Genomic DNA, 25859 nt, shown 5'->3' on the forward strand with positions numbered 1-25859 from the left:
GCATCTTCAAATTACTGTGCCTGGTTTAAAAGCCCCTGTAAAATTAGGCGCTGGCACAAATTTATCAGCTGTTTTTCAGTAAAAAGATACTCAAGCACATTGTTTATTATGAGAATGTGGTCAAAGTGAGAATTTTCTTTTGTTTTATGTGTAGATAGTATATTAAGAAAATAGATAATATATATATTTGCACTCAATGTTAGAGAGTGAATTATTTCTTAGGAAAAGGCTAGTAAGACACTGAACTTTAAAATTTAAGAACAAAATCTCCACTTAAACCAATTTTAAATAATTATATTCTAAGATCAGCGGAGAAAGATACAGAAGTACACTGAGGAAGCTTGTTTTAAATCAAGAAAAACCTCTAGGTAAAAGAGAATAAAATCATATCATCAGCAAAAAAAGAGAGTTGAAGAGAGTTGAAAGTTATGGTCTCATTAAGATAAAGATCAAATAGTATGAAGGCAAATAAAAGCCTTTCCTTTCCTTTTTTTTTTTTTTTTCCTTCGGTCAATAGAAATTAGCTTTGTTGCTGGAGATCCTGAATTTTAAACCTGGTAATCAGGCCAGTATAACACTGAAGAAGCAGCAATGTCAGAGTATATTCTACTAAGTCAAAGATATGTAAAAATTATATATATACACAGGGGAACCTGCATATTCCGCTGTGCTAATAAACAGAGAACTAACTAATTAAAGGTGGATAAAACTGTTGGACAAAACATTTTCAAAAGGTATTTGTCTTCTCACTTAAAGGCTTAGAGTCATAATAATCTAAGGTCCTTGTATTTTCCTTAAAAAAGGAATGAACATTTGAGAAGACAATTCTGTACCCCTTCAGCAGGAAGAACCTGTCCTTTCACCGTGTGAATAGTTTAACTAGGATCATTGCTCACTGTTCAGAGAGTGGTTTATATAACCTTTGGGTCAACTTGTGTTTCATGGTGCACTAAGCTCATGACACTCACCTCCATAAACTAGAGACAGATTTGTTGTTTATAACACCAAATATTGACTGCAAAGTTTGAAAAACGGAACCTCCCTAATAGAATTACAGAATGTTAGAGCAAAAGAGAACCGAAAGATGATCTTGAATAAACCACCATTTTATTCAAGAGTGAAGCAGAGAGTGACTTGCTGATGTCGCACTGAGCTGGGGCACAGCGTGGCCCAGAGCTCAGCCCCCTGACTCTTAGACCCACACTGCAGCACCAATTCACAGAGCCTCTCTCTTATTGCTTGGTGAATGAGTGTTCTAGGCACAGGGAACAAAAAAAATGAATATAGTACTTGACATCAAGGAGAATAAGGAAAATAGATATTTCAACAGACCCCTCCCTCCACAAAAAAAAAAAAAGAAAAGCTTTCTGTTATAGTTTGTACACTGTTGCTAGAATGATCTTTCTAAAAATACAAATTGGAACTTCCTATCTGTCCCTGCTGAAAACCCAGTAGTGGTTCCTCAAGGCCTATGAGGTTTCTCCTTGTTCTCTGCCCTCTTATTTCTTCCTGCCAGGCCTTTGCTTATGTTCTCCTCTGCCTGGAGTGCCCTCTTTTTATCATCTGCTAGGAGGGTTCTCTCTCTCTCTCTCTCTCTCTCTCTCTCTCTCTCTCTCTCTCTCTCTCTCTCTCTCTCTCTCTTTGCTGTGCCTGTAGCACGTGGAAGTTCCCAGGCTAGGGATCAAACTCAGGCCACAGCAGTGACCCATACCACAGCAGTGACAATGCCAGATCCTCAACCCACTAAGCCACCAAGGAACTCCAGAGGGTTATCTCCTTTGTAACATATTTCCTTAGGTTTCTCTCCTCCTATCTCCAATCTCAAAGGTAGAACTGGCCACTCCCTCCTTTGTTTATTGTCCATCCTGTCCTGCCTGTACTTCTCCCACACCACCTGTAGTACTTTGTAATGTTGATTTCTTAAAAATAAATACATGTATTTGCTATTTACATTCATGTCTTTCTCTGCTAATTGAAGGTAAGCTCCTTGCTGGCAGTGTCATTTGCTTTGTACATTTAGAATATAACTCAGCACCTCACTCCTAAAAACTCCATTGAATGAACTGCCCAAAGAGGCCCTTACAAAGGGCTGTGGCAACATAATGAAAGGAGCAGTGACTAGTGCTTGGAGGAGTCGCTCCAGAAGATAAAGCATAAGCACCAAGTTTTAGTTGATCAGTAACCCACTGAGGCAGAGGGCAGGGGTTGGCTCATATCTGTGGCAAGAATAGAATGCACAAAGGTGCAGCAGTCTGAGGAATGGTAGAAATAGTAGCACATTTGATTAATGCCAGTTTTTTGTTGCTAAACTAGATGAGTCTGTAAAAGGCAGTCAAGGCCTGTTGTGGAAGTCCTGGTAATCCAGCTAAAGAAAATAATTTTGGTCTTGGTATAAAGAGGAAAAGAAAGAAGAGCTGTGAAGGTCAGTATTCACGAGTATGAATGATTGGAGTTGCTTGTCAAGAGAAAGGGCAATGTAGCAACTGAGTAGAGGTTACTCTAGAGATGGGTGGGACTGGGAGCTCTGAGCCCTGGGAAGACATTGCTGATCTGAGGGTTCAGAGAACTAAGAAAGGTCTTGGTGAGAAGTGATTAAGAGCCTGAAGCAAGGCAGCAGAGATGGAGAAAAGAGAATGATTGGAGAAACACAGCAGTGATGAAATGGTGAATGGTGACTAATGGAAGATGAGGGATGAGGAAAAGGGAGGAATTGATTCCAAGCATTTATTTTGAATATTTAAGTTGGATGGCAGTGTCCTGATATGGAATGCAGGAGGAAGAGGTTTTTGAGAAGTAACATTGAGTTTGAGACTCTTGTAAGATATTTTTATGAAGATGTTGAGAAAACAGTTGGAATTATATGTCTCATGCTCAGGAAATGGTTTAGGTCTTGAATATATCTAGTTGATAACTGAATCCATAGAAGAGGGTGAGAACTTCTGGAGAGTAAGAACTTCAACGTGAGAGTGAGGGAAGAAGGTCTGGGACGAGCCCCTTGGGAAAGGAAGAGTGAGAAGAGAATGAGACAACAAAGATAAATGGGAAGAAACAGAGAAGTAGGGACAAATCCAATGTGGAGTCATGGAAGCCATAGAAAAAGAGTTGATTCACAGAAAAGAAAGAGTTAATGGTGTCAAAAGAAAAGAAAGGATGATGAGGATTGAAAGAAAAAAAAAGTCCCAGAAAACCATAATATAAGGCTGCAAACATATCATTGAGGGATGGAGGAAGTCCAGCATAAGCTAGCCCCAGCTTTGAGCCAATGAATGAGACAAAAGCCTCCTTCTGTTTCCTAGTCCTGTCCTGAGGTTGCCTTAAACTATGATTTATGCTAAATAGCTTCATCTATTTAGGGCTAGTGAAACTGAAGTGGTTTTACTCTTTCTGGCAAGAACTTGATAAAGAACTGAGGGACTCTGACATTAATTTTCTTCTTCATTTGTGTGAAATGGGATTGGCCTAAGGATGTAGCTGACTAAAGAATTAAAAATAAACATTTGAAAAGGGGGAGGAAACATAAAGTATTTACTTTTCAAAAAAGAGACAAGCCAAACATCCTAGAGGTCTTCATTCTCCACATAGTCTAGGGTCTATTTATAGGAAAACTATAAGCTAGCATGGCTGATATAGGTTTCAGTGGGCCAGCAAAAATGCAATCACCATATAATTTGTTTCAAATTCCCCAAAACTTTTTTTACTAAGGGACTAAGTATGGGGACTCACTATTCTATGGACAGTGTTGAGATTGATGGTACAGAAATCAAGAGGCAGCATATAGATATTTTCAGAGCAAATCAAGAATGCTGTGACATCAGATATAGAGAACAGATTTGTGATTGCCAAGGGAGGAGGAAGGAGGGAGTAGGATGGACTGGGAGTTTGGGATTAGCAGATGAAAACTATTACATTTAGAATGGATAAGCAATGAAGTCCTGCTGTATAGCACAGAGAACTATATCCAGTCTCTTGGGATAGAACATGATGGAAGATAATATGAGAAAAAGAATGTATACATACGTTTGCGCCCCTTCGCTATACAGCAGAAATTGGCACAACATTGTAAATCATCTATAATTTTTAAAAATAAGAAAGAAAGAATTCTGTGACATATAAGGTCATCATGGCCTGAGGTCACAAAGCAGGGCATGGATGGGTTTGGGTGTTTTGGAAGTCACACAGCAAGTCACGTAAGGGTATGACCTGGGCATTAGCGCTGTGCAAGAGGACCAGATAGCAGACCACAATAGTTCAGAAATTTTTAAAAAACTAAAATAAACAAAAAACCTCCACAGATAGTTTGAGAAGCACAGTTTCAGATCACAACCCACTTGTAAGTTAAGATTTCTAATAGTGTGAGATATAGGCTAGTTGACAGAGAGCTTGAGTACACCCCAAAAATGTAGCTATGAAGTGTGAGGAAATAGAAGGCAGTGTAAAAGATGTGAATCAGTGATGGAAATGTCCAAAATTACCTTCTAAAAATACCTTCTGGGAGTTCCCGTCGTGGTGCAGTGGTTAACGAATCTGACAGGAACCATGAGGTTGCAGGTTCGATCCCTGGCCTTGCTCAGTGGGTTAACGATCCAGCATTGCCATGAGCTGTGGTGTAGGTCGCAGATGCAGCTCGGATCCCGCGTTGCTGGGGCTCTGTTGTAGGCTGGCAGCTACAGCTCCGATTAGACCCCTAGCCTAGGAACCTTCATATGCTGCGGGAGCGGCCCAAGAAATGGCAAAAAGACATAAATAAATAAATAAATACATAAATACATAAATAAAAAGACCTTCTAGGTTAAAAGTAACCTAGCTTATTTTATTTTCTTCTTCTTTTTAGGGCTGAACTTGCAGCATATGGAAGTTCCCAGGCTAGGGGTCAAATGGGAGCTGCAGCTGTGGGCCTACCCCACAGCCACAGCAATGCCAGATCTGAACCATGTCTGTGACCTATCTATGCCACAGCTCATGGCAACGCCAGATCCTTTAACCCACTGAGCAAGGCCAGGGATTGAACCCATATCCTCATGGACACTACTTGGGTTCTTTTTTTTTTTTTCCTTTTGTCCTTTTTAGGGCCACACCAGTGGCATATGGAGGTTCCCAGGCTAGGGGTCGAATCACAGCTGTTGCTACCGGCCTATGCCAGAGCCACAGCAATGCCAGATCCAAGCCGCATCTGCAAACTACACCACACCTCATGGCAACACCGGATCCTTAACCCACTGAGCGAGGCCAGGGATTGAACCTGCAACCTCATGGTTCCTAGTCGGATTTGTTTCTGCTACACCATGATGGGAACTCCCTAGTTGGGTTCTTAACCCACTGAGCCAGGACAGGAAATCCCTAACTTGGCTTATTTTCCAAGTTATTTTGTTCAATACAAAATCCCCAGAGTCCACAGCAGTATCTGGCATATAGTAGGCACTAAATAAGTACCTGTTAAACATCGAATTTGTTGCTACAACTATAACCTAGAGAATAGACTGGGGAGAGGAAAGGCTAGCAGGAGAATTTAAAGACAGTCTAAATATAGGTTAATAGGACTAATCAGCCTAGTGGAGACAGGAATAAAGAAAATATGAATCTAAGAAGTATTGGGAAGAACCTCCAGTTTCTCCCATCTCTGTGGGCAGCACGGCTGTCCCCTAAGGTCCAATTCAGAAATTTAAGGTCATCCCTTTGCTTTTGCCTCCCAATATTCTGCCACCCTCTGAGCCCTAAACCTCTCTTATTCTAACTTTTCTTACACTGCAGTAGTTCAAGGTGTGGAGCCTCTCCCCAGGACTTTTGCAAAAGCTTCCTAAGCAGTCTCCCTGCCCTGGGCTCTTCCCTCATTCAACCTTTCTTTTAGATTGAAAATCTGGTATTTTTACTTTTTTTGTTTAAAGCTGTGAAAATCCGCCTGATTTACTGTCTAAACATAAGACTACACCCAAGCTCCTTGGTAGGACCTTCTAGCATTTGGCACTTGCCTCACCCTTTTCTTCTGCTCCTTACCTGGTGATCCTTGAACCTCAGAAGCACTAAATTACTCGTAAGCCCTGCCTCAGGGGTTGCCATGCTAGTTTGGGCCTCTGTGCTTTTGCTGATGCTTGTCCTTTTGTCTGGAAGGCTCTCCATCCCCACACCCTGCCTACTGCTCCCTCTGTATCAGTTTTGTTTTGCTGCCACAACAAATTACTACAAACTTAGTGACTTAAAAAAGACACGAATGTATTATCTTGCTTTTTTGGAAATCAGAAGCCTGGAATCTATTGTTTGCCATTTCCAGCCTCTAGAGGCTGCCCTTTTTTTTTTTGGCTGATGGCCATGTCCTTCCAACCTCTGTTTCCACTGTCATATCTCCTTCTCTGGCTCTGACACTTTTGTCTTCCTCTTATGTATGAACCCTTGTGATTCCATTTGGCCCACCTGGATAATCTGTAATCTTTCAATCTTCCCTGAATTTAACCACATCTTCAAAGTCCCCATTGCTATGATACTTAACATATTCACAGATTGAGATGGACATCTTCGAGAAGCCATTGTTCTGTCTATCATACCATCCAGCTCCAGCTGATTTCTTAAAGCTCAGCTGGCAAATCACTTTTTATCTGAAGCTTCCTCTACTAATCTTTCCACTGAGTCACTCTCCACTTCGTGTCACGTACGTGCTACTATCACTGCATGGATTAGCTTGTATTGCATATATTACTTTTTTAGACATGTCTATCTCTTTACTAGGAGCTCTTGAGGGCGCAGCTTATTTACCTTTGTTTTGCCAGCACCTAGTAAACTATGAGCTAAATTTATGTTTTTAAAATGTGCTGGGCAGTGGGATGACCCATTTTCATGTTACCTAGAAATGCAAATTTATGTTTATTTTTTTATTTGTTTGTTTATTTATTTATTTGTTTATTTGCTTTTTAGGGTGACATCTACAGCATATGGAGGTTCCCAGGCTAGGGGTTGAATCAGAATTGCAGCTGCTGGCCTACACCGCAGCTGTGGCACCGCCAGATCCTTAATTCACTAAGTAAGGCCAGGGATTGAACCCTCATCCTCATGGATACTAGTCGGATTCATCAACACTGAGCTATTATGGGAACTCCTAGAAATACAAATTTAAATGGTGACTGAAGTGTGTCTTGGACTCTCCAGGGTCATTTTCTATCACTCTTCTCCCAACCCTGCCCACTTTCCTACCTACTTCCTCTTGAATCACATGGATTTTCTAACCCTTCATGACCATGTCATGCCTTTCCTAGCCTCACCTCTCTAATTGTAATCCTCTTCCTTCAATGTTTCTATTTGTGAATCCCCAGTTCATTCTTCAAAGTGCAAATCACACATTTCCCTCTGTAATGCCTTTTATGGTCTCTTCAAGACAGAATTCATCACTTCCTCATTTGGGTTGCTAAGATATTTTGTGCATATCCGTATTACATATCTCACATTGCATTTTGCCTGGTTATATATATATATCTGTTCCCCCACAAGAGTGTGCAAGGACCATATCTTGTTTATACCAGAGTCAGGTATATAGCAAGTGCTCAACAATGTTTCTTAAGTTGAACATAGGAACAGATCAGCATGGAGGGAATAAGCATGGAGGACAATGGGAAAGAACCAAAGATAAAGGATGCCCTTGAAAAAGGTAAGGAGGAGGGAGGAGACCAAGAAGATGAATGTCCAAAGGACCAAGGAAGTAGAGTGTGATGAAGAGCCTAGTTAGAGTGACTGACCTCCAGTTAAAGAGGAGAGTGTGAACAGCCATACCAAATGCCATTGAGGTACTGACCTAGGAAATAAGTGAGAAAGGCTGCTAGAGTTGCCTTTTAAGAGGTCTTAATGGTTTTAGGAAGCACAGCTTTGGGAGTGCTCAGTCAGAGCCCTGCATCCACTACTGTTTTTAGGTCAGGAGGGGAAGGATCTCCAGAAGATAAATGTCTTGAGGAAGAGGAAAGCCAGACTTTTTATCTGATCAACCTGTTGGAATGACTGAGGATGTGAACGCAACAGCCAAGCTCCAACTCAGGTTGAAAGGCTTGGTTCTTTCATCTGATACAGGGGGCTTGGAAGTACTGGGAGACGCTGGCTCTCAGGAAATGCAGGGATTAACTTGATGTGTTCCCCTGTGATAACCAGAGATTTTCATCAGTGGGGTTCAGCCAGCCTGGTAGTCCAGGGGCTTTTTAGGATCAAAGGCAAAATATCTAATTTGGCTTCAAAATACCTAATCTGATGAGAGCAAGTTATCTTCCATGCAGCTTTTCTGGATATTGGGATTTCTCTCTAGGAGGCATTCTCTGACCCAGTGGACCAGTATTCTCCACACCTCTCCTGCCTTGAACCTCACTCTCCTGTCCTCCACCGAAGCTGCATTCTCCAACCTATGTCCTACTTGGCTAACTTTTACAGCCAGCTGTCCGTCTTGACCCACACCGAGCCTGATTTAGACAAATTCTTATGATTGCCACCTGCATGGATTTTTTTCCTAAATTGATTTCATCTAGCATTGAAATCTGTGATCTGTTTCTGTTATGTCCTAGATCAGTCTACTTGGGCCTGGTAGGTCATACATTCTCAACAGGAGTGTGAATGATTCTTGGGGGATTAAAAGCAACTTAATTTTTTTTTTACCTTTTTTTTTAGGGCCATACCTATGGAATATGGAAGTTCTCAGGCTAGAGGTCAAATCTGAGCTGCAGCTGCTGGGCTATACTACCGCTCACGGCAACGCCAGATCCTTAACCCATGGAGCGAGGCCAGGGATCGAACCCTAATCTTTATGGATACTAGTCAGTTTTGTAACTGGCTGAGCCACAACGGGAACTCCCTTAATTTTTAAATATATATGGTATAGATACAAATACCGAACTTAAACTGATATAACAAATTATCTACGGCATTAAAATGTTAAAATGTATCAAAATGTTAAAATGTCTAAAAGGCTCCTCAGGAGGGCAATAATAGGGGGGAAAAGGTTGAGAAGCACTGTGATAGGTGATGGGGCTGAGATTCAAGCTACAAAAGGAGTACAAGAAGGATGGATAGTGAGTAAATTAAGGTGGTTGTGGTTGGTTACTTGACTGAGAGTAGATCATGGAGAAGATTCCAAACTAGCAAATACATTTTGAGCATTTAGTATTATGTGCCATGGGCTGTGCAAAACACTTTCATATTTGTTAGCAGAGTTTCTCTTTATTTTAGTCTCAGTGGACAAGTTTCTTGTGAGAACAATAGCCACATTTTCCATCTAGACAGTAGCCCACCTCCCTCTCTCTGCTTCAGTAGCTTTTATGCTAATTACACACTTGGAGGTAACTCCTCATTCACATTTTGCAACATAAGAAAATGAAAAACACAGTCCAGCTTGTGTTTGTAGAAGCTCCTTTCATGGCAGCCTTTCAACGGGTTGGGCAATTTAAAAGATGCAATTGTAATCATGACTAACTCATTAAGATGCTTGAGGGAAACCTGAACATCCTTAACCTACTTTTGAAAAGAGAGGCGAGGAAAATGCAGGAGTGGGAATAATCCAAGGAAAACAATTTCAAGTCTTTGAACAATAGACAGACCACGGAACCTCCTGAGCTGGGCTCGAGGAGTCTGGGACAAGAAAACAGAATGTTGCTTAAAGAAAGCCTAGCAATCATTGGTGTCTGCTTGCTCTTCTGGTGTGACCCTTATTTGGCTGTTTGTTTTGACTTTTAAAGTGCCCTTCTTTGTTCTCTCATGGCATTCATTAAGAATTTACCACTGAGTCTTTGCCTTTTATCCCAGTCAGATCATCTCCGCTATGTATTCATCTCATGTACTTGACGCCTGAGCCTTCCTTCTCCCCTGCTTTCCTACTTTAGTCATGAGTGCCGAGGCAGGGATGATGTTAGCGGTGGAAGGCTGAAGGGGGAAGATGAATGAGCCACAGTGTCCACTGAGAATCCATAGCCAACTCTTGGCAGCTTATCGGGGGGTGAATCTTGTCTTCAGCTTCTTGTTGACTTTATCACCCACTCTGTGTGTTTAACTCTGATGGATGTTATCATCAGCTCTGTGTATTCACAATGCCAAGAGCACTAGTGGAACAGGGAAATATTCGGCAAAACATACTCTTCTAAGTGTCAAGTTGACCAGAAAATAAGAAACGTTGTTTTACTGGATTTGGCATTGTTGTAGAAATAAACAATCATTTGTATTTTGTCAAACTATTTGTGCATGCAGTCAGTTTTATTCCTTCTTCCTGGTCAGATTTGTACTTCAGAGGATGGAAAAAAGAGAAGACTTTTAAAACACTGCTTTGAGTGTGTACGGGGGTCTGAATGACAGAAAAAGGTACCATCTTAGAGGGTAGGGAAGCATCTCTGCTCAGGTGCATTCATCTGAGAGGGTCTAATGACTGCAGGGGAATAAGGGATACTGGTGAGTAATTAAACAGCTTTCCCCATTCTGCATCATGTTTACATTTTAGCCATGATATATTTTCTAAGGTTTTATGTATTTTTTTATTTTTATTTTTATTTTTTTCATGTTTAATATATACTTTAATTCCCTCCAGAGGCCAGAAACTTAATAGAGGTATATTATTAATCAGACTCTATAAATGTTATGCAGTGAGGTTCCCTGCTCACTCTTATATGAATTCAAATGTACTGAAGGTTTTCTTGTGCCATTCTCTTCCTTCCCCTACATATGTCAGTGTAGGCAGCAAAACTCTCAGTTGCATAAGTTTTCTAAGTTTTTAAAATTCTTGGGACATCAAATATAACCATTCAAAGGGTTCCTTCAATACAGTGGATATGTAGAGATTGAACTAGTAATCAGGACACCTTGAACTTAATCCCTGCTGTGATACTGGCTGACTCTGTAACCTGTAGCCTTTTCAGTTCCCCAGATGGTATGAATAATGGAAAACACACAGAGGCTGAAATTGTTGGAATTATTACAACATGGGTTCAAATCCTGCCCCTACCACTGATTAGTTTGCTGACCTTGGGTAAGTTATTTAACTTCTTTGAGCCCATGGTTTCTTTATGTGTTAAATGGAGATAAAGATAACTGCCTTGCATGAATGTTGTGAAGAGCTAATGAGATGACATATACAGCACACCTAGTATGTAGAAGTCACTAAATATATGGCTGCTCTCACAGGAATACCTGCACAGAGATGGGAAAAGGCTAGGTGACAAAAGGCATGGCATTCTGAGCTTATTAGCTGCTCAATGGTTTCTTAAGAGAATGAGGAGAATGCTGCCTGGCCCTATAGAAATCCAGGCCTGTTTTATCTCTGCAGAATTTAGTGACCCTACAATCAGACTGTGCAGGGGAGAGAGAGAGAGAGAGGGAGGAGAGAACAGGAAGCATGGAGGGGATCCATGCTCCCCAAAGGCAGAGAACTGCCAGCATTTCTTCAGCAGTGGGACAAGAATGAAAGGTAAATGGCTGCCTGCTGGTGGTGTGCTCACTGAGCCAAACAACCAAAGTGTTTCCTGCTCAGTCTCCACAGATGTTGTTCCTTAGTCTGGAAAAGTCCCCTGGAGAGTATTTTGCTGAAATCAAGGAAGGCAGCTGCATTACTGCCTGGCCCATGGAGCTGACAAACCAGTGTGTCATCAAAGAAAGAGAGAGGCATGGGAAATAAAAGCCTGTGGTTCAACCTCTCAGTCGGGGAGTCAGGTGGCTGTGAGGTGGCACGTTTGAGGTTTGCTCATTAACAAAGTTTCTCTTTATGTCCTCTTCCTCCTCCTATTTGACTGCCTGTCCACTGCCGGGTTCCACGGGGTAGGCAGTGAGTGTCTACCCAAATCACTAATTATTTATTCAGTGTGTACTATGTACCCAATATTCATTCATGCAACACAACACACCTACATTGGATGTCTTCTATGAGAATAACAAAAATAATAAGATAGGTTCAGACTGTGTACTCAAGTTGTCCCAATACAGTAGTCATATATTCAACTAATTGTTAAGTGATATATACCCAGAAATCAACTGCAGAGGGGCTCAGGGAAAGGAGCAACAAAGCTGAGGAAGGCTTTACAGAGGAGGTAGCATTTGAGCTAGTCCTCAGGCTGGGATTCCACAGGTCAAGGGGAAGGTAGGGTGGAGGAGGGGAGGGAGTAAGGCATGGCAAGCAAGGAAAGTGCAGGCGCAGAGGTGAGGAGCACATGAGCCCACAGCATGCCTGGGAACTGACTGGCAGGTTGATGTGCCTGGAATATAGTTGTGTCGTATGGAGTGGCAGAAGGAGAGGAGGTAAATGTGGTCAGAACGCCAGGGTTTTCTGTGCCAGTCTCTGGAATTCTGGTTCTAACCACAGAGAATGGGGAGCCACTGGTGGGTCTTAAGCATAGAGTGATAGGATTATTCTTGTATTTTTGGATCATCCTATAGGCTTCAGTGTAGTGAATGGACTGAAAGAAGGTGAGGCTGGGAGACCAATTAAGAAGTCAGTTGTGAGAGTTCCTGTTGTGGCTCAGCAGAAACGAATCTGACTAGGAACCATGAGGTTGCAGGCTCTATCCCTGACCTTGTTCAGTGGGTTAAGGATCTGGCGTTGCCATGAGCTGTGGTGCCGGTTGCAGACACAGCTTGGGTCCTGTGTTGCTGAGGCTGTGGTGTAGGCCGGCAGCTGTAGCTCCAATTTGATCCCTAGCCTGGGAAACTCCGTATGCCACGGGTGCAGCTCTAAAAAGAAAAAAAAAAAAGGAAGTCAGTTGTGTCTAGTGCTACAAAATGGTCAAGGAGAATGAGACTGAGAAGGAGTCCACTGGATGCAGCAGCTGCAGGTTTCTGATAACATCTAAAAGTAATTTCACTAGAACAATTTGAGCAGAAGCTGTGTTACTAAGCCAATGGTTCTCAAAATGTGGTCTCTAGACCAACAATATCAGTATCACTTGGGAACTTTCTACAAATGCATGATTACCCAGCCTCACCCAGACCCCACCCTAAAATTCTGGGACTGGGGTCCAGAAATTTGTTTTCACATGTCTTATGAGTGATTCTAAACATGCTAAAGCTTGAGAACCAGTGGCCTAAACAAATATTTCTTCATCTCTTCTTTAAGCATTCTTTGCTAGGAACCCAGCTCTTCCAATAACTGAGCTGTATGGTATGTCCTAAAGAATTGTTAATTTTATGGTTTCTCAGCCCTCTGCATAGCTTGTTTCCTCTGTCACTTGTATGCCCTCCCTGATGCAATATATATGTACATATGTAGTCCCTGCCTGGCAATATTAAATTCATTGTGCAAGGCCTTAACTCGAATGTCACCTCTCTTAGTCTTTCCAATATTCTCCAGGCAGCCTTCTTTCTATGGATACTTTTGCACATATTTCTATTATGAAACTTGTTTTATTGCATTGTATTGTTTGCTTTACTATCTGTCTACCACTAGCTGGAAGCTTCTCAGGACTGTAGGGAATGCCTCGTTCACCTCTATTTTCTCCATTATTTTCACATAGTAGATGCTCAATAAATGTAGGTAGTGGAAGCTGTTGTGAGTTGAAGAAGTAAGAACAAAAGGAAGAAACTAACCTTTTGAGAGGCTGGGGAGTGAAAGAAAAAAGACAATTATCTGAGCCTACAATAGAAAGGACTTGTGCAAGCATGAGCTAAGGCTGGAAGAAAATTGTTGGCTGAGGGGATTAAGCCAGTAGAGAGGGAGAGATGAATGAGAGTGACAGTGCAGGCAGATGGATCATGAATGGCAATATGTCTTAGAAAAGACAGAAGGGGATGAAATCAATAGTCAACACAGAAGGATTAGCATTGGGATGAAGGAAATAATTTTCTCTGAGATATAGGGAAGGAAGTAAAGATGGGTATATGAGAGATAAATTACGAGGTTTAAGGAAGAGAGGTTGGGGAGTTTTTAGATTCTTGCCAATATAGAAATGAGGAGGGCTAGGTAAGCTCACAGGGGAGGTGGTAATTGAGCTAGGAGATGTCTCTAGTGAAGTGGGAAGTAAAGCCCTTTGCTAGGAAGGAAACAGGGAACAGAAAGAAGTTAGAGTGGTAAAGGCTTGTAAAAGCCACAGAGGTGTGGTGTGTGGGGAGGTGTATTGAGGTTAGAGAGCAGCAGCAGGGGATTAATTTTAGCTGCTGAAGGGACCACCCATTCACACCACTGGCTTAGGCAATGGAAGCAGTATGGGAGGATTGTCTGGAGAGGCTGTTTCTGCAATAGGATGGACACAGATAGGCACTCTAGTTCTATATGTCATCAGTGCTGCAATATAGAGCATGCAATAACAATGTTACATATGATAACTGTGTAACAACACAGGGTAAGATTTATGATATGTGGATTAGCTGAGAAAGCAGGAGTGATTATAACTATTTGAAATGTGCATATGAAGGAACAACTGAAGAAAATATACCAAAATACTATCAGTGGTGGTATTATAGATGATTTTCCTTTAATTTTATAGGCACATGTAATTTATAATTTTAACAAAGACATGGCAATAAGTAGAATTAATTCTTTACCAGGTTTGTCTTTCATTAGGTATACATAGAAGGCAGAATTTTCAAATAAAAAGTTGTAGTATGGCACTAACCTTCAGAATTGTCTGATCTTCTCTTACCTGGGAGGCAAAGGTAAAGGAATAAAGTCCTTGAGTCACACCAGGGCTGGATGCTGACAAGCAAGAGACATGGCGTCATGCTGTAAAGGAGCACAAAGGAGGTATATGATCAAGCCCTGTCTAGTAAGCTTGGGGGACCAGGCTTATAATAATAAATGATAAGGAGTTCCCGTCATGGCTCAGAGGAAATGAATCTGAGTAGCATCCATGAGGATACAGGTTCGATCCCTGGCCTCTCTCCGTGGGTTAAGAACCTGGCATTGCTGTGAGCTGTGCTATAGGTCGCAGATGTGGCTTGGATCCTGCGTGCTGTGGCTGTGGCGTAGGCCAGCGGCTACAGCTCTGATTTGACCCCTAGCCTGGGAACCTCCATATGCCACGAGTGCAGCCCTAAAAATACGATAATAATAATAATAATAATAATAATAATAAATGATAAGAGGAAAACTAATTCAGTCCAAGTCTGAACAATGGATGGTGTTGGATCTCTGAGGCAGAGACCTGTGAACATGCAGAAGTCATACTATGCAGAGGTCAGCCATGAGTCACTGGAGGTGGTCAGCAAGACCTGGGCTGTGCTGCTGCTTAGCAGCTGTGTGATCCTGGGCAACTTCTCAGGCTCCAGTTTCCCTGTCTGTGAAGTGGGAATAATAATACCTACTCATACGCTGACTAGAGCATCATAAACAATAAGGCAGGTAAAGTGCTTAAGACAGTGTCTGACACAGAGTAAGCACTCCATATTGTTCACTGCCATTATCATTACTAATGTGATTGTTGTTATTATTACCATAAATATTCATGATGAAGGAAACGAAGCAGAGTAGGGGCACTCTGAGTGACTGGGAGGGATTCAGGGAGGTGTCCTGAGTGTGGTTCTCTCTCACCTCTAGAACAAGGCTGTGGGTTCACCCCAGGCCTTCAGGAGGGAAGAGGGAGCTGTGCAAGGAGGAACTCCACATTGGTTCTTCTTTTGCTAGTGTTCGTGCTACTTCCTCACTTCTAAACAGGTGCATATTACTCCAGAGCACCATTTCACCTTCCTCTCCTACTCTTCTGTTCTCTTTTTCTTCCCTTCAACTCTTCTTACTTCCCTTTTCTTCTCAAAACCCCAAGTGGTGGATGAGCAGGGAACTAGACTATGTTTTACATGTTCCAAGTTTGCCTTTTTGAAACTTGAAGGTTGTCTCCTAATTCAGCACTTGGAGTTTACAGAAGTCAGTCTGTGTTCACCCTATCCACTCCTTCACTTACAAATACATCTATACCCTTAACCATTGTCTTGAGAAAGTACTCTTAAAAGATAGTCATTAGTAGACAGGCAAGTATTCGAGACCATAAGAGTTCGATTAAGGAAGGCTCTTTTTTTTTTTATCTTTCTAGGGCCGCACCCAGGGAATATTCAAGTTCCCAGGCTAGGGGTCCAATTGGAGCTGTAGCCACTGGCCTATGCCACAGCAAGTGGGATCCCAGCCATGTCTGTGACCTACACCACAGCTCACGGCAACGCCAGATCCTTAACCACTGAGCAAGGCCAGGGATCGAACCCGCGTCCTCATGGATGCTAGTCGGTTTCATTAACAGCTGAGCCACGATGGGAACTCCAAGGAAGGCTCTTTTGAGGTAACTATATCTTGCAAAAGATACCAGAGGGGATGTGAACTGTCCACGGGGCTTTTCTTGGCAGTGAGGTGTGCTTTCCTGGACTCAGATGTAGATGGTAATATGGGAAACAGCCTCTGTCTTGCCAGCCTCTGTTCTTTTCTTGCTTAGACATTCAGTAACTACGATAACGGAGAAACAGTCAATGGTTTGAAAGAAAAACTATTAGGCCTATGGTCTGAGCAAAACGTAGTAATCATATTACATTGTTCTTAACAGAAATCAGAATAATTAAAAACAAAACGAAGTTGGTACCTAGCAGATTCACCTGCTGAATTCCAAGTTCACGCATGTTCTATCCCACACTGGTGAATAATAATGATATACTTTTAGCTTTGTTGGAAACCCTATTGGTATATTTACAAGATCATTATCTTCAGCAACAGATACCTGCTCTGAGCCCAGCAATTACCATCTCTGTCTCTGCACACATTAGCACACATACACACCACTGATTTGTACTCTCCTATAAAATTACTCTTTCCCTTTTTAATTAGAATGTTTTCAGAGGCAAACCCCATCGTTAAGGACATGTACGCTCCCATTATAAATACCCGTTGCCAGCCATTAATTATCTCCTGATGAATTGCTTTAGGTTTTTTTTTTTAAGCTTACATTTAAAATTGGGATTTCTTTTCCTTACTTTTGATGCCCAGTCCTCATACTTAGTTAACTATTTTGAATTCCACATAAATGGACTTATATATGATCTGCACTCAGATAGTTTAAAGACTTTTACCCCCAAACTTTAAGGTGAAAACTTTCTGTATGCGTGGACCTCACTGTTCAAGAATTTCTTGGCTAATTGTGAGGGAAGAATATAAGAATGTTGGGTGGAAACAACTGAATAGTTTCTGAGAACAAACACCTTAACATTTCACAAATATCCAACATTGCATAACCATTTTAGTGACTGGAACACTGCAACTCCTCCAATAATAGTGTGGTTTGATAATTACACAGTTGTGAATTTATGATGTTCTTCAATTGGGGTGATGTCCTGGTGCATACAGGTCAATTCTCTTTTACGCAAGTATATCTAAAAAGTACACACCCACTTAGGAATTGAAGTGTAATACTGCATAGCACGAAATAGTTAAAAGAAAATTTAAGTCCGGTAGTACTAGAGTGAGCATTCCTATACTAACTTTCCTGTTTATCTCAGGGGGAGCAGAGAATTTTGGATTCCTAGTTAAGTTTTATAGGTACCATTATCATATACTATATGCATATGAGGAAGATTTAAGTATTCAAGGATAATCTTAAATTTTTTTCTCCTTGACATCAGTTAAATTGAGATAATCACATACCTAAAAGGGCAAAAATATGACAAGAAGCTCACATTACACATTCCTATATTACCCATTTGAGTCTATGTTCAGTTAAAGGGCCTCACTGGCTCCTAATTCTCAAAACTACTTTGAATCTTGAGATTAACTCCTCCCTTTAGGAACTTTTCCTCTGTTTGGTTGAACTTGAGGACCTCTCTGAATGTCTCTTTATTAAACACTTACTGACTTCATTCAAGTAACAGAACCAACTACTGTGGAATTATACATATGAATAAGAAATGTTTCTTGTGTTCACACTGTCTATAGTTTGGCTGGACAGGCCACCTCAAGTCATTTATATAGGGCTGGCTGGAGACAGGACAAAATGAAAGTGGCCTTAGAATTAATCACAGTGCTCTCTACTTTCCCATGGTCCTATGCTTTATCACTGTTGTAGTTATATTGTTTGTATGTTGGCCTCTCTCAATGTGCTATAATCTCTGGAGAAAGGGGCTGGGTCTGATTCCTGGCTGTACTGACACAGAGTCAAGGACATGCTTTGCAGAGGGTAGACTCTAAAAAAATGCTTTTTTTTTTTTTTTTTTTTTTTGTCTTTTTGCCATTTCTTGGGACGCTCCCGCGGCATATGGAGGTTCCCAGGCTAGGGGTCGAATCGGAGCTGTAGCTGCTAGCCTACACCAGAGCCACAGCAACGCAGGATCCGAGCCATGTCTGCGACCTACACCACAGCTCACGGCAATGCTGGATCGTCAACCCACTGAGCAAGGGCAGGGATCGAACCTGCAACCTCATGGTTCCTAGTCGGATTCGTTAACCACTGCGCCACGACAGGAACTCCAAAAAATGCTTTTTAATAAAAGAATGCATTTGGTTGCTTAGGTTTCCTAGTTACAGTGGATCAGCTTGTTCTGTACCAAAATGAAAGTGATAAGAGGCTCTGCCCAGAGGTCTCCACACTAAAATCATCTTGGATGTGCTTCACAGTGTTGCAGGAAAAGAAAATGAAATGAGACTGAGTAAGAAATCAGAAACAGTGGGGTTCTGTCATAGCTCTGTCGCCAATTACTTATTTAACTTTAGTCAAGACACTTCTTTATCTCAGTTTCTCCATCTGTGAAATGGGAATATAATGATGGTCTTGGCTATTTCCCACGATTGCTTTGGGGATCAAATGAGATAATACACTTAAAAGTGTTTTGGAAAGCCTAAAGCATTGCACACATGCAAGGCTTTTTTTTTGCAAAGAAATCTTCCTTTTAATTCCTGCTTCTACAAACACTTCATTACACATCGCTGGGTTCCTGAGTTATATGGTGAGATGTGTGAGTAGCTTGACATATCAACCTATGCTTTATATATACTTCCAGGATCTCTTCTTCAACATATAAAGTATTTAGCAGAGTCAGCATCGGATTTTCCAAAACACCTACACTTTCTGTCAATCTCACACCTCTCTCCAATTCATATAAATATACGTGTTCCTCACTCAACATTTATTTAAAATGTATTGTTGAGCACTTATGTGCACTAACTACTGTGCTACAAACTGGGGCAAACTAGACAAATAACATAGGATCTCTGCCATTGAAGGTTTTTTCCAGCTTGTTAGACCTGAGAGAATAGACATGAGAACAAATAAGTGCCTAATTTTACAATTTGCTTGGGGAGGCAATTTTATGTATGAGTTATAATTAGTGAAGACATATATGTATATTTTTAGTTTTGACAAAATGAAAATTAGTGGTGGCTTTTATTTGTATTTTTCTACTCCTACTGGTGTGTAGATTTTAATTTGGTCTTAGAGACTGATTTTTTCCAGATGAAAGTTTATGGGATCTCATTTTTTTTTTGTATCAGTGAAGCTATGGAACTTTAAGGAATAGCGGTAGCTATACTTAGTTATGGGATCACCTGAATGTGTTCCTGCCAATTTCCCTTGTGCAGCAGAGTTTGCTTTGACTACAAACACTGTCAATCCTCAATCTAGTTGAATAATTAAACTACTGAGACATCATCAGGAAAATCCTGGCATTTTGTGTCCTCAGATGCTACTCAAGTTTTTAGACACCGCCACAGGACCCCCAACTTCTTATAGGGATCATGGAAACAGTCACCTAAATGCACGCAGTGGAATTCAGGTTTAGCTTTGGGGGAAGACCAATAGTAGACAACATATTTCAGAGCAATTCCATCCTGCTCATCAGTCAGGCTCCTCCTAGCTCTCCTTAAAGTAGTCAGCAGCTATGGCTGCTACTCCTAAACAGTTTCCCCTCTTCCAGCTACATTGATCTTTTGTCTGCTTGTCTAGTCCACCAAACCTCCTTTTCCTTTTCCTCTATTTCCCATATCTGGGAATAGCTCATCATGCCTCAAGATACTGAGGTCATTGCTGATTCCTTGGTCTCCCTTTCCTCTCTAAGTTACTAGCCTGAGGAGCCAATGCCCATCATTTCTGAGCAAACACACCCTTTGCCTAAGTTCTTATCTCCCCACTTGAGGGAACCATCTCTAGTCTCTCTAGTTCATCTGCCTCTACACTTGTTTTCTGTGCCTGAGATAGCTTAGCTCTCTAACCATGAGAAATAGCCTCTTCTTTACCTCATTAATCTTCTGGTCCCCAATGCCTAGTCCATCCATGGAGGTCTTCCAGGAAACCTTCCCTGACCACCTCAGGACTGGAACACAACACAGAGTTCCCCAAGCTGGCAACTCCACAATATTGTATTTGTCACATTGGATATTAATTGTTGGTTACTTGTTTCTCTTTATTTACCCCTCAACTCTTCTTACAGGATCTGCTCATGGTAAGTTTCGCCAAAATGCTAGTTGATGGGTTAGACTGACTTGCCCTCATCTCTCAGTCTGCTGATTCCAGTTTCTTCCCTTGATTTTCAGCTCCCTTTTGGTTTTGCTTTTACCAATTTATATCCACAGCTTCCCTCAAAATATGTTTTTTTCAAATACATCTTCAGTCATAGCCTTCCTCTGCTCCCATTCATAACATTTACTCTTTATTCCTTTTGTCCTTACGGGAATGCATGCAGTGCATAACAAATAACAAATCCAGCAAAATAGCATAATAAGTCCAACAAAAGTTATATGTGAACAAAATAATTGCTTTCCTTGAAACAGTCACCTTGAAAAATTACACCCCTATTTTAATAATGTGGTCATAGCCACAGTCATTTCTGGAACTGCTCTTTGGTGGTGATTACATTTACATTCTTCTGGATATATTTTAATGGTGACAAATATAATCTTTGCAGGTTATTTTGAAAATTTGCAGACAGCCAAGTCATTGTGAACTATAGTGCGTAAGGAGAACGCTCAAGCTGGCAACTCCACTGGCCAACAACTAAAAAGTAATGGTATCATCTTTCTCTGAACATTTCTGCACAGGGGAAATTCCAAAACAAGTTTGACTAATTATGTTATTTTTGAAAAGAACTTCTAGCACCCCAAGGTGACTACTTTCAATAACAGTACTTGCTTCTCAATTATAAAGTGCTTATTAAAATCCAGTTTGAAACTTCCTAGGCCTATGATCATACTGACATGCATTTGTTTAGTTTTGCTTTACACTCTGTTCTTATGTGACAGATACTGGGAATGAATAAGGCCATGGTCTTTGCTCATGAGGACTTTCTAATCTGGTTGAGAAGTAGAAATACAAACAGTCCTATGTGAAAAACAGACAACAGTGTAAGATAAAGAAGCAGTACAGAGGAGGGACTATCTGTGAGGGGTGGAAATGTGTTACAGTGTCTGCAGAACCTTCTCCGGCCCGGCAGGATGAATGATTAGAAGTTCACCAAGAGGAGAAGAGGAGGGGACTGCAGGAGTCATTCCAAACCTGGGAACAGAAGGTACAGAGATTGAAACAAGATGTGTTCAGGGTAATATCAAGTCATTCAGTACTGTTATTGTGTAAAGTTCACAGTGGGGGCAGAGAGGACAAGATGCAGAGCCCAGGGAAGTAAAGGCCTTATATCTATCACTGTTACAAGTTCGAGCTTTATCCTATAGAAGCCAGGGAGAGGCTCTGTGGGTAGGATTCCCCTTCCCAACAGGATCCTAAACTCCCACATCCAGTTAGTCACATAGGTTTACCCCCTCCCCCCATTTTTTTCCCCCTTCAAGATTGTCTCAGATCCATCCATTCCTTTCCATTCTGACATTCACCTCATTACTTTAGGCCTTCATCACCTCGTGCCTGGACTGTTTCACAAACTCCTGACTGGTCCTTGGACTCTGGTTTACTTTTTGCTCCTGACAATTAATTTTGCACAGAATTATCAGAGCAACTTTCCTTTCCATCAAGTCTCACTCCTGTTCAAAAACCTTCAATGGTTTTCTATGACCTGAGAGATAACTATACTCTCCATCCCCGTCTTGTCATTCAAGGCCCTGTGTGATCTGGTCCCAACCTCCTTTCCCTCACTGACTCCCCTCATTGCTAATAGTGTCAGAACTCATCTACTGATTCCCTTACCTTATTTGCTTTTATGATGCCTCTTCCCTGGAATGCTATGCTCATACCAACTTTTTGTTTTTTATTTTTGTTTCTGTTTTTTTTTTCAGCTCTTTTCTTACAAGTAGCAAACCCACTTATATCCAAGCCCAATCACATCCCTCACTCTTCTGCAGGGAAGTAACCACTATTCTGGTTATATTATTTTACTATATACTGTGTGGTATGCATCCATAAATAATATATAGTATTGTTTTGAAAAGTTTTAAGTATACAGAAATGATATACTTTATATCTCCTGCAAGTAGTTTTTTCACTATCATTTTATAAGATGTATCTCTCTTGTCATATATGAATATAGTCTTTTCAATTGCTGTATTGCATTTCATTTTATAAATATACTATACCTTATTCATCCATTTCTCTGTGGGTAGGCATTTAGGCTGTTTCTAATTTTTAGCTATTAGCAACAATTTACAATGAATACAGCTGGTCTCCCTGTCCTATACAAATTTTACTAAACTTTCAACATCCTGCTCTCGCCTGAGCTCCTTCATGAAAGCTTTCACTGACTCCTGCAGCCTGCAGCAGCAAAGGTTCAGTCCTCAAAACCAGCTTGGGCATCATGCCCGCACTGCGCAGGGCATAATGCTACGCATAGTAAGGCGCTTAGAATAAATGACTGACTGGCCGGCTGACTGACTTGACTGACTGAATGAATGAAGGGTTCAGCACAACCCAGTTGATGGCTCTGTTCATTTTAATTGGACTTTGGCACCTTGGCCTCCAGTGCCTTCTTTGACACTGGACAGCACTGGTCCTTCTCTATTGCATTCTTCTGGCCAACTCTGGATTGTGTGGATGTGTGGGTGTGTGAGGGCGATACCTATCTCACTGGATGAGGGCTGTCTCTCCGGCAAGTTCAGGATCTCGGCAACTTAGTGTTTGAAGCTCAGAGTCCGAACGCCCACCCCCTCCGCCTGAGGCCTGGCCCTGTGAGGCTCCAGCGCCGACTGAGTTAAGGCGCGTCGGAACCGACGCGGGTTGGAGAAGTTGGAGAGGGTGTCTGAGGACTCGTAGTAGATCCCTCCGCGCACAGCCCGGGCCGGCGCTTCTTCCTGCGGGAAACCCCTGGGTGCCGAAGGCGGCGGAGCCCGGCCGCGGCCGACAGCGGGGCGGGGTTTGCGGTGGGAGGAGGCGGCCGAGGCGGAAGGACACACGAGGCTGCTTCGCTGCACACTCGAGAAAGTTTCAGCCAAACTTCGGGCGGCGGCTGAGGCGGCGGCCCAGGAACGGCGGACTTGGGGTGTAGGGAGCAGAGGCAGTGAAGCCTGAACTTGGGGACGAGGCGCGAGGCCGTGAGAGGCAGAAGCCGGAGGAGGGGAGGAAAGAGTGGGGGCTCCTCTGTCGGGACCCCCTCCCCATGTGGATCTGCCCAGGCGGCGGCGGCGGAGGAGGAGGCGACCGAGAAGATGCCCGCCCTGCGCCCCGCTCCGCTGTGGGCGCTGCTGGCGCTCTTGCTGTGCCGTGCGGCCCCCGCGCGTGGTGAGTATCGGGTCGAGGGCTGCTGTCCCCTGCGCCCCAGCCCGGTCCGGCCGGCCACCTGGGGCGACCATTCCCACCCTTCCGTCTTCCACTGCAAGAAGGCCAGGCTCGGCCGTCGGCGCGGGGTGAGGCCACTTGGTTCCCCAAGTCTGAACATCATCGGGGCCTCCCCTCTCTGGGCGCGCCCCCTCCCCTGAGTTCCCCGCAGCCTCCAGCACCCCTCGGCCCGTGGCCCCACACACGCTTCTTCGGCCGTAGGGAGGCTGGGCAGCGAGTTTTAGAAACTTCCTTTCTGGAACACTTGAGTTCGGCTAGTTGGGCAGTTGTGCTCTTTTGGTTCCACGTTTCCTGGGGTCGAGGGAGAGCCAAGGGCGGGCTGCCCGAGAGGAACCATCGCTGGCCGCGGACCGCGGACCGCGGACCGCGGATGGGCTGAGCGGAGGAATGCCAGATTCTGGCGTGGAGGGAGCGGGGGCAGGGCCTCCGAGCCCAACGGCTTGCACCTTCGCAGTCAGACTTAGCTTTGCTAAAGGGAGGCCCACAGACTGAGTGGGTGAGTTTGATTTGGATGGGGACAGGGTTTTGCGGCATGCCTGAGCTCTGACACTCTGAATCCGTGGTCCTCGTGAATCTGCTGTAAAGTTTTGCTCGAATCTTTGAAAGGTGGAGGCAGGAGAACTGGTGTGGCTGCATGCTGAGCCACATGATTTAAAAATCTCAACTGCTGTTATTCTTTCCGAGGCGCAGAGCTCGGGCGCAGTTTCAGAGTCTGTGTCCAGCCCCAGGAATGTGGTGTGACGATCACCAACTCCTCCAACCTGGCAGCCGCATTTGCTGTTCTTTTGGCATGATTGGGGGTGGGGCAGGGGTGGGTGAGGAAAAGTGGATACGTTAATTCAAAGTGGTGCCTTGGAAAGCTCCTTTACGGTTGGATATTTGCAACCAATCTTTCTGAACACGGTTGGATAAAGAAAAGGAAAGGAAATCAAATCATCTCTTACCCATCCCCACCCACAGCCATAGATTCCAGATTTCTTCAGACTGTGTGTAGTGGAAAGAGCTTGGGCTTTGGAGCTCTGCTCTTTAATCCTGGGTTCAAATCCAGTTCTGTTGCATGCACTCACCAATAAAATAGGAATGAAATTACCCAGCTAATAGGATTAATTAAGAGAATGTATATTAAACCCATGGCAGTCAAAAGGTATTTAGAAAGTCTTTTTGGGGGTGGGGGTGGGGCTGTGTTTTATTTTTTTCTGAACTCTCTGCTTCCAGTGGGAGGGTGGCTTGTGTGTATTTTGTTGAATTGAAAGGGGCTCCTTTTCCTAGTCTAATTTGAAGGAAGACTTTTACAATTACCAAAAGACAAAACAACTAGTACATGAGCTATGTCTCTTTGCAAATAGAAAGTTAAAAGATGATGAGCTTCAGAAAAATTTGCTCTTTGTTCATTGTTAACAGGCAGTCAACATGCCTATCACAGATGTTTAAAAAAGATCAAAGTTATTTATTACAGTGCTGGGTTGTTCAACCCCAACCAGACCCTTCTTGAAAAGTTCAAATTCCATACACCTCTGGTTCCCCAAGAATTTCAGAAGTGGACCAGGATGCTGTGTGATGATGAACCAAAACTGTCCCTTCAGAAGCATTTAACAAAACACATATGATACTATTTTTGCCTTTCCTTTTTGAATGAAGGCTTTGGTATAAGTGTAAATTTTGGATAGAGAGGAGTATAAACAATGGGCTGGTCTGAGGGTTACAATCCTTGGTCTGCTATTAGCTTGACTTAGTAAATAAGTTAATCTTTATGACTTGTAGTCTCCTCACCTATAAAGAGGACCGAAGACATCACTTTGGACAGTTGGAGGAAATTATAAACCTATTTGCAGAGCGATTTGCTAAATTAAGTGTTCAGTGATAGGACTCATGTCAGGAATAGGATTACTTTGACACACAGGGCTTCTCATTCTAGGACCTGTACATCTGCACTGATGAGGTATTGCTATTACTCCCTAGCTTTTAGGTGGACAAGTCGAGTGTTACTCAAAGGACAAGATTTAGATCTTTTGATTTTTAGACAGGGGTTCTTCCCATGCTAAACTATACAGAAATAGAAGAGATTTAAAAACTCATTTCTTGGTACAAATCTTAAATCTTTTCAGAGTCTAGAAGTGAAAGCTTCGTGAGTCTTCTCAATCTGTTATCATTGTGTTTTGCCAAGATACCAATTATAAGACACCCTTCCAAACTTTTGAGTGTTCCTGTATTTGGCTAGTGGCCAGTTGTTAATTTAAACATCACTGAGTTCCTAAGGCATGGAGC

The 25859-nt window shown here is 42.5% G+C and overlaps 1 protein-coding gene across 3 annotated transcripts in view; it reads left to right on the forward strand.

The window, feature by feature from the left end:
* The window catches only part of NOTCH2 (notch 2), a 200827-nt gene that overhangs the window by 7012 nt on the left and 167956 nt on the right, over positions 1 to 25859 (forward strand). The window contains exon 1 of one of the 3 annotated variants that reach the window (XM_021090690.1): positions 21303 to 21387. The exons of 1 other annotated variant lie outside the window; for it this stretch is intronic. In XM_021090690.1, the coding sequence (XP_020946349.1) occupies positions 21318 to 21387 (70 nt within the window). In that variant the 5' untranslated portion in view covers positions 21303 to 21317. Of the gene's footprint in view, positions 1 to 21302; positions 21388 to 23193; positions 23538 to 25859 lie in introns of those variants that run through there. One more of the 3 variants, XM_021090689.1, reaches the window with a different exon arrangement.

This window comes from Sus scrofa, chromosome 4 (assembly GCF_000003025.6).
Source record: "Sus scrofa isolate TJ Tabasco breed Duroc chromosome 4, Sscrofa11.1, whole genome shotgun sequence".
Lineage (NCBI taxonomy): Eukaryota > Metazoa > Chordata > Mammalia > Artiodactyla > Suidae > Sus > Sus scrofa.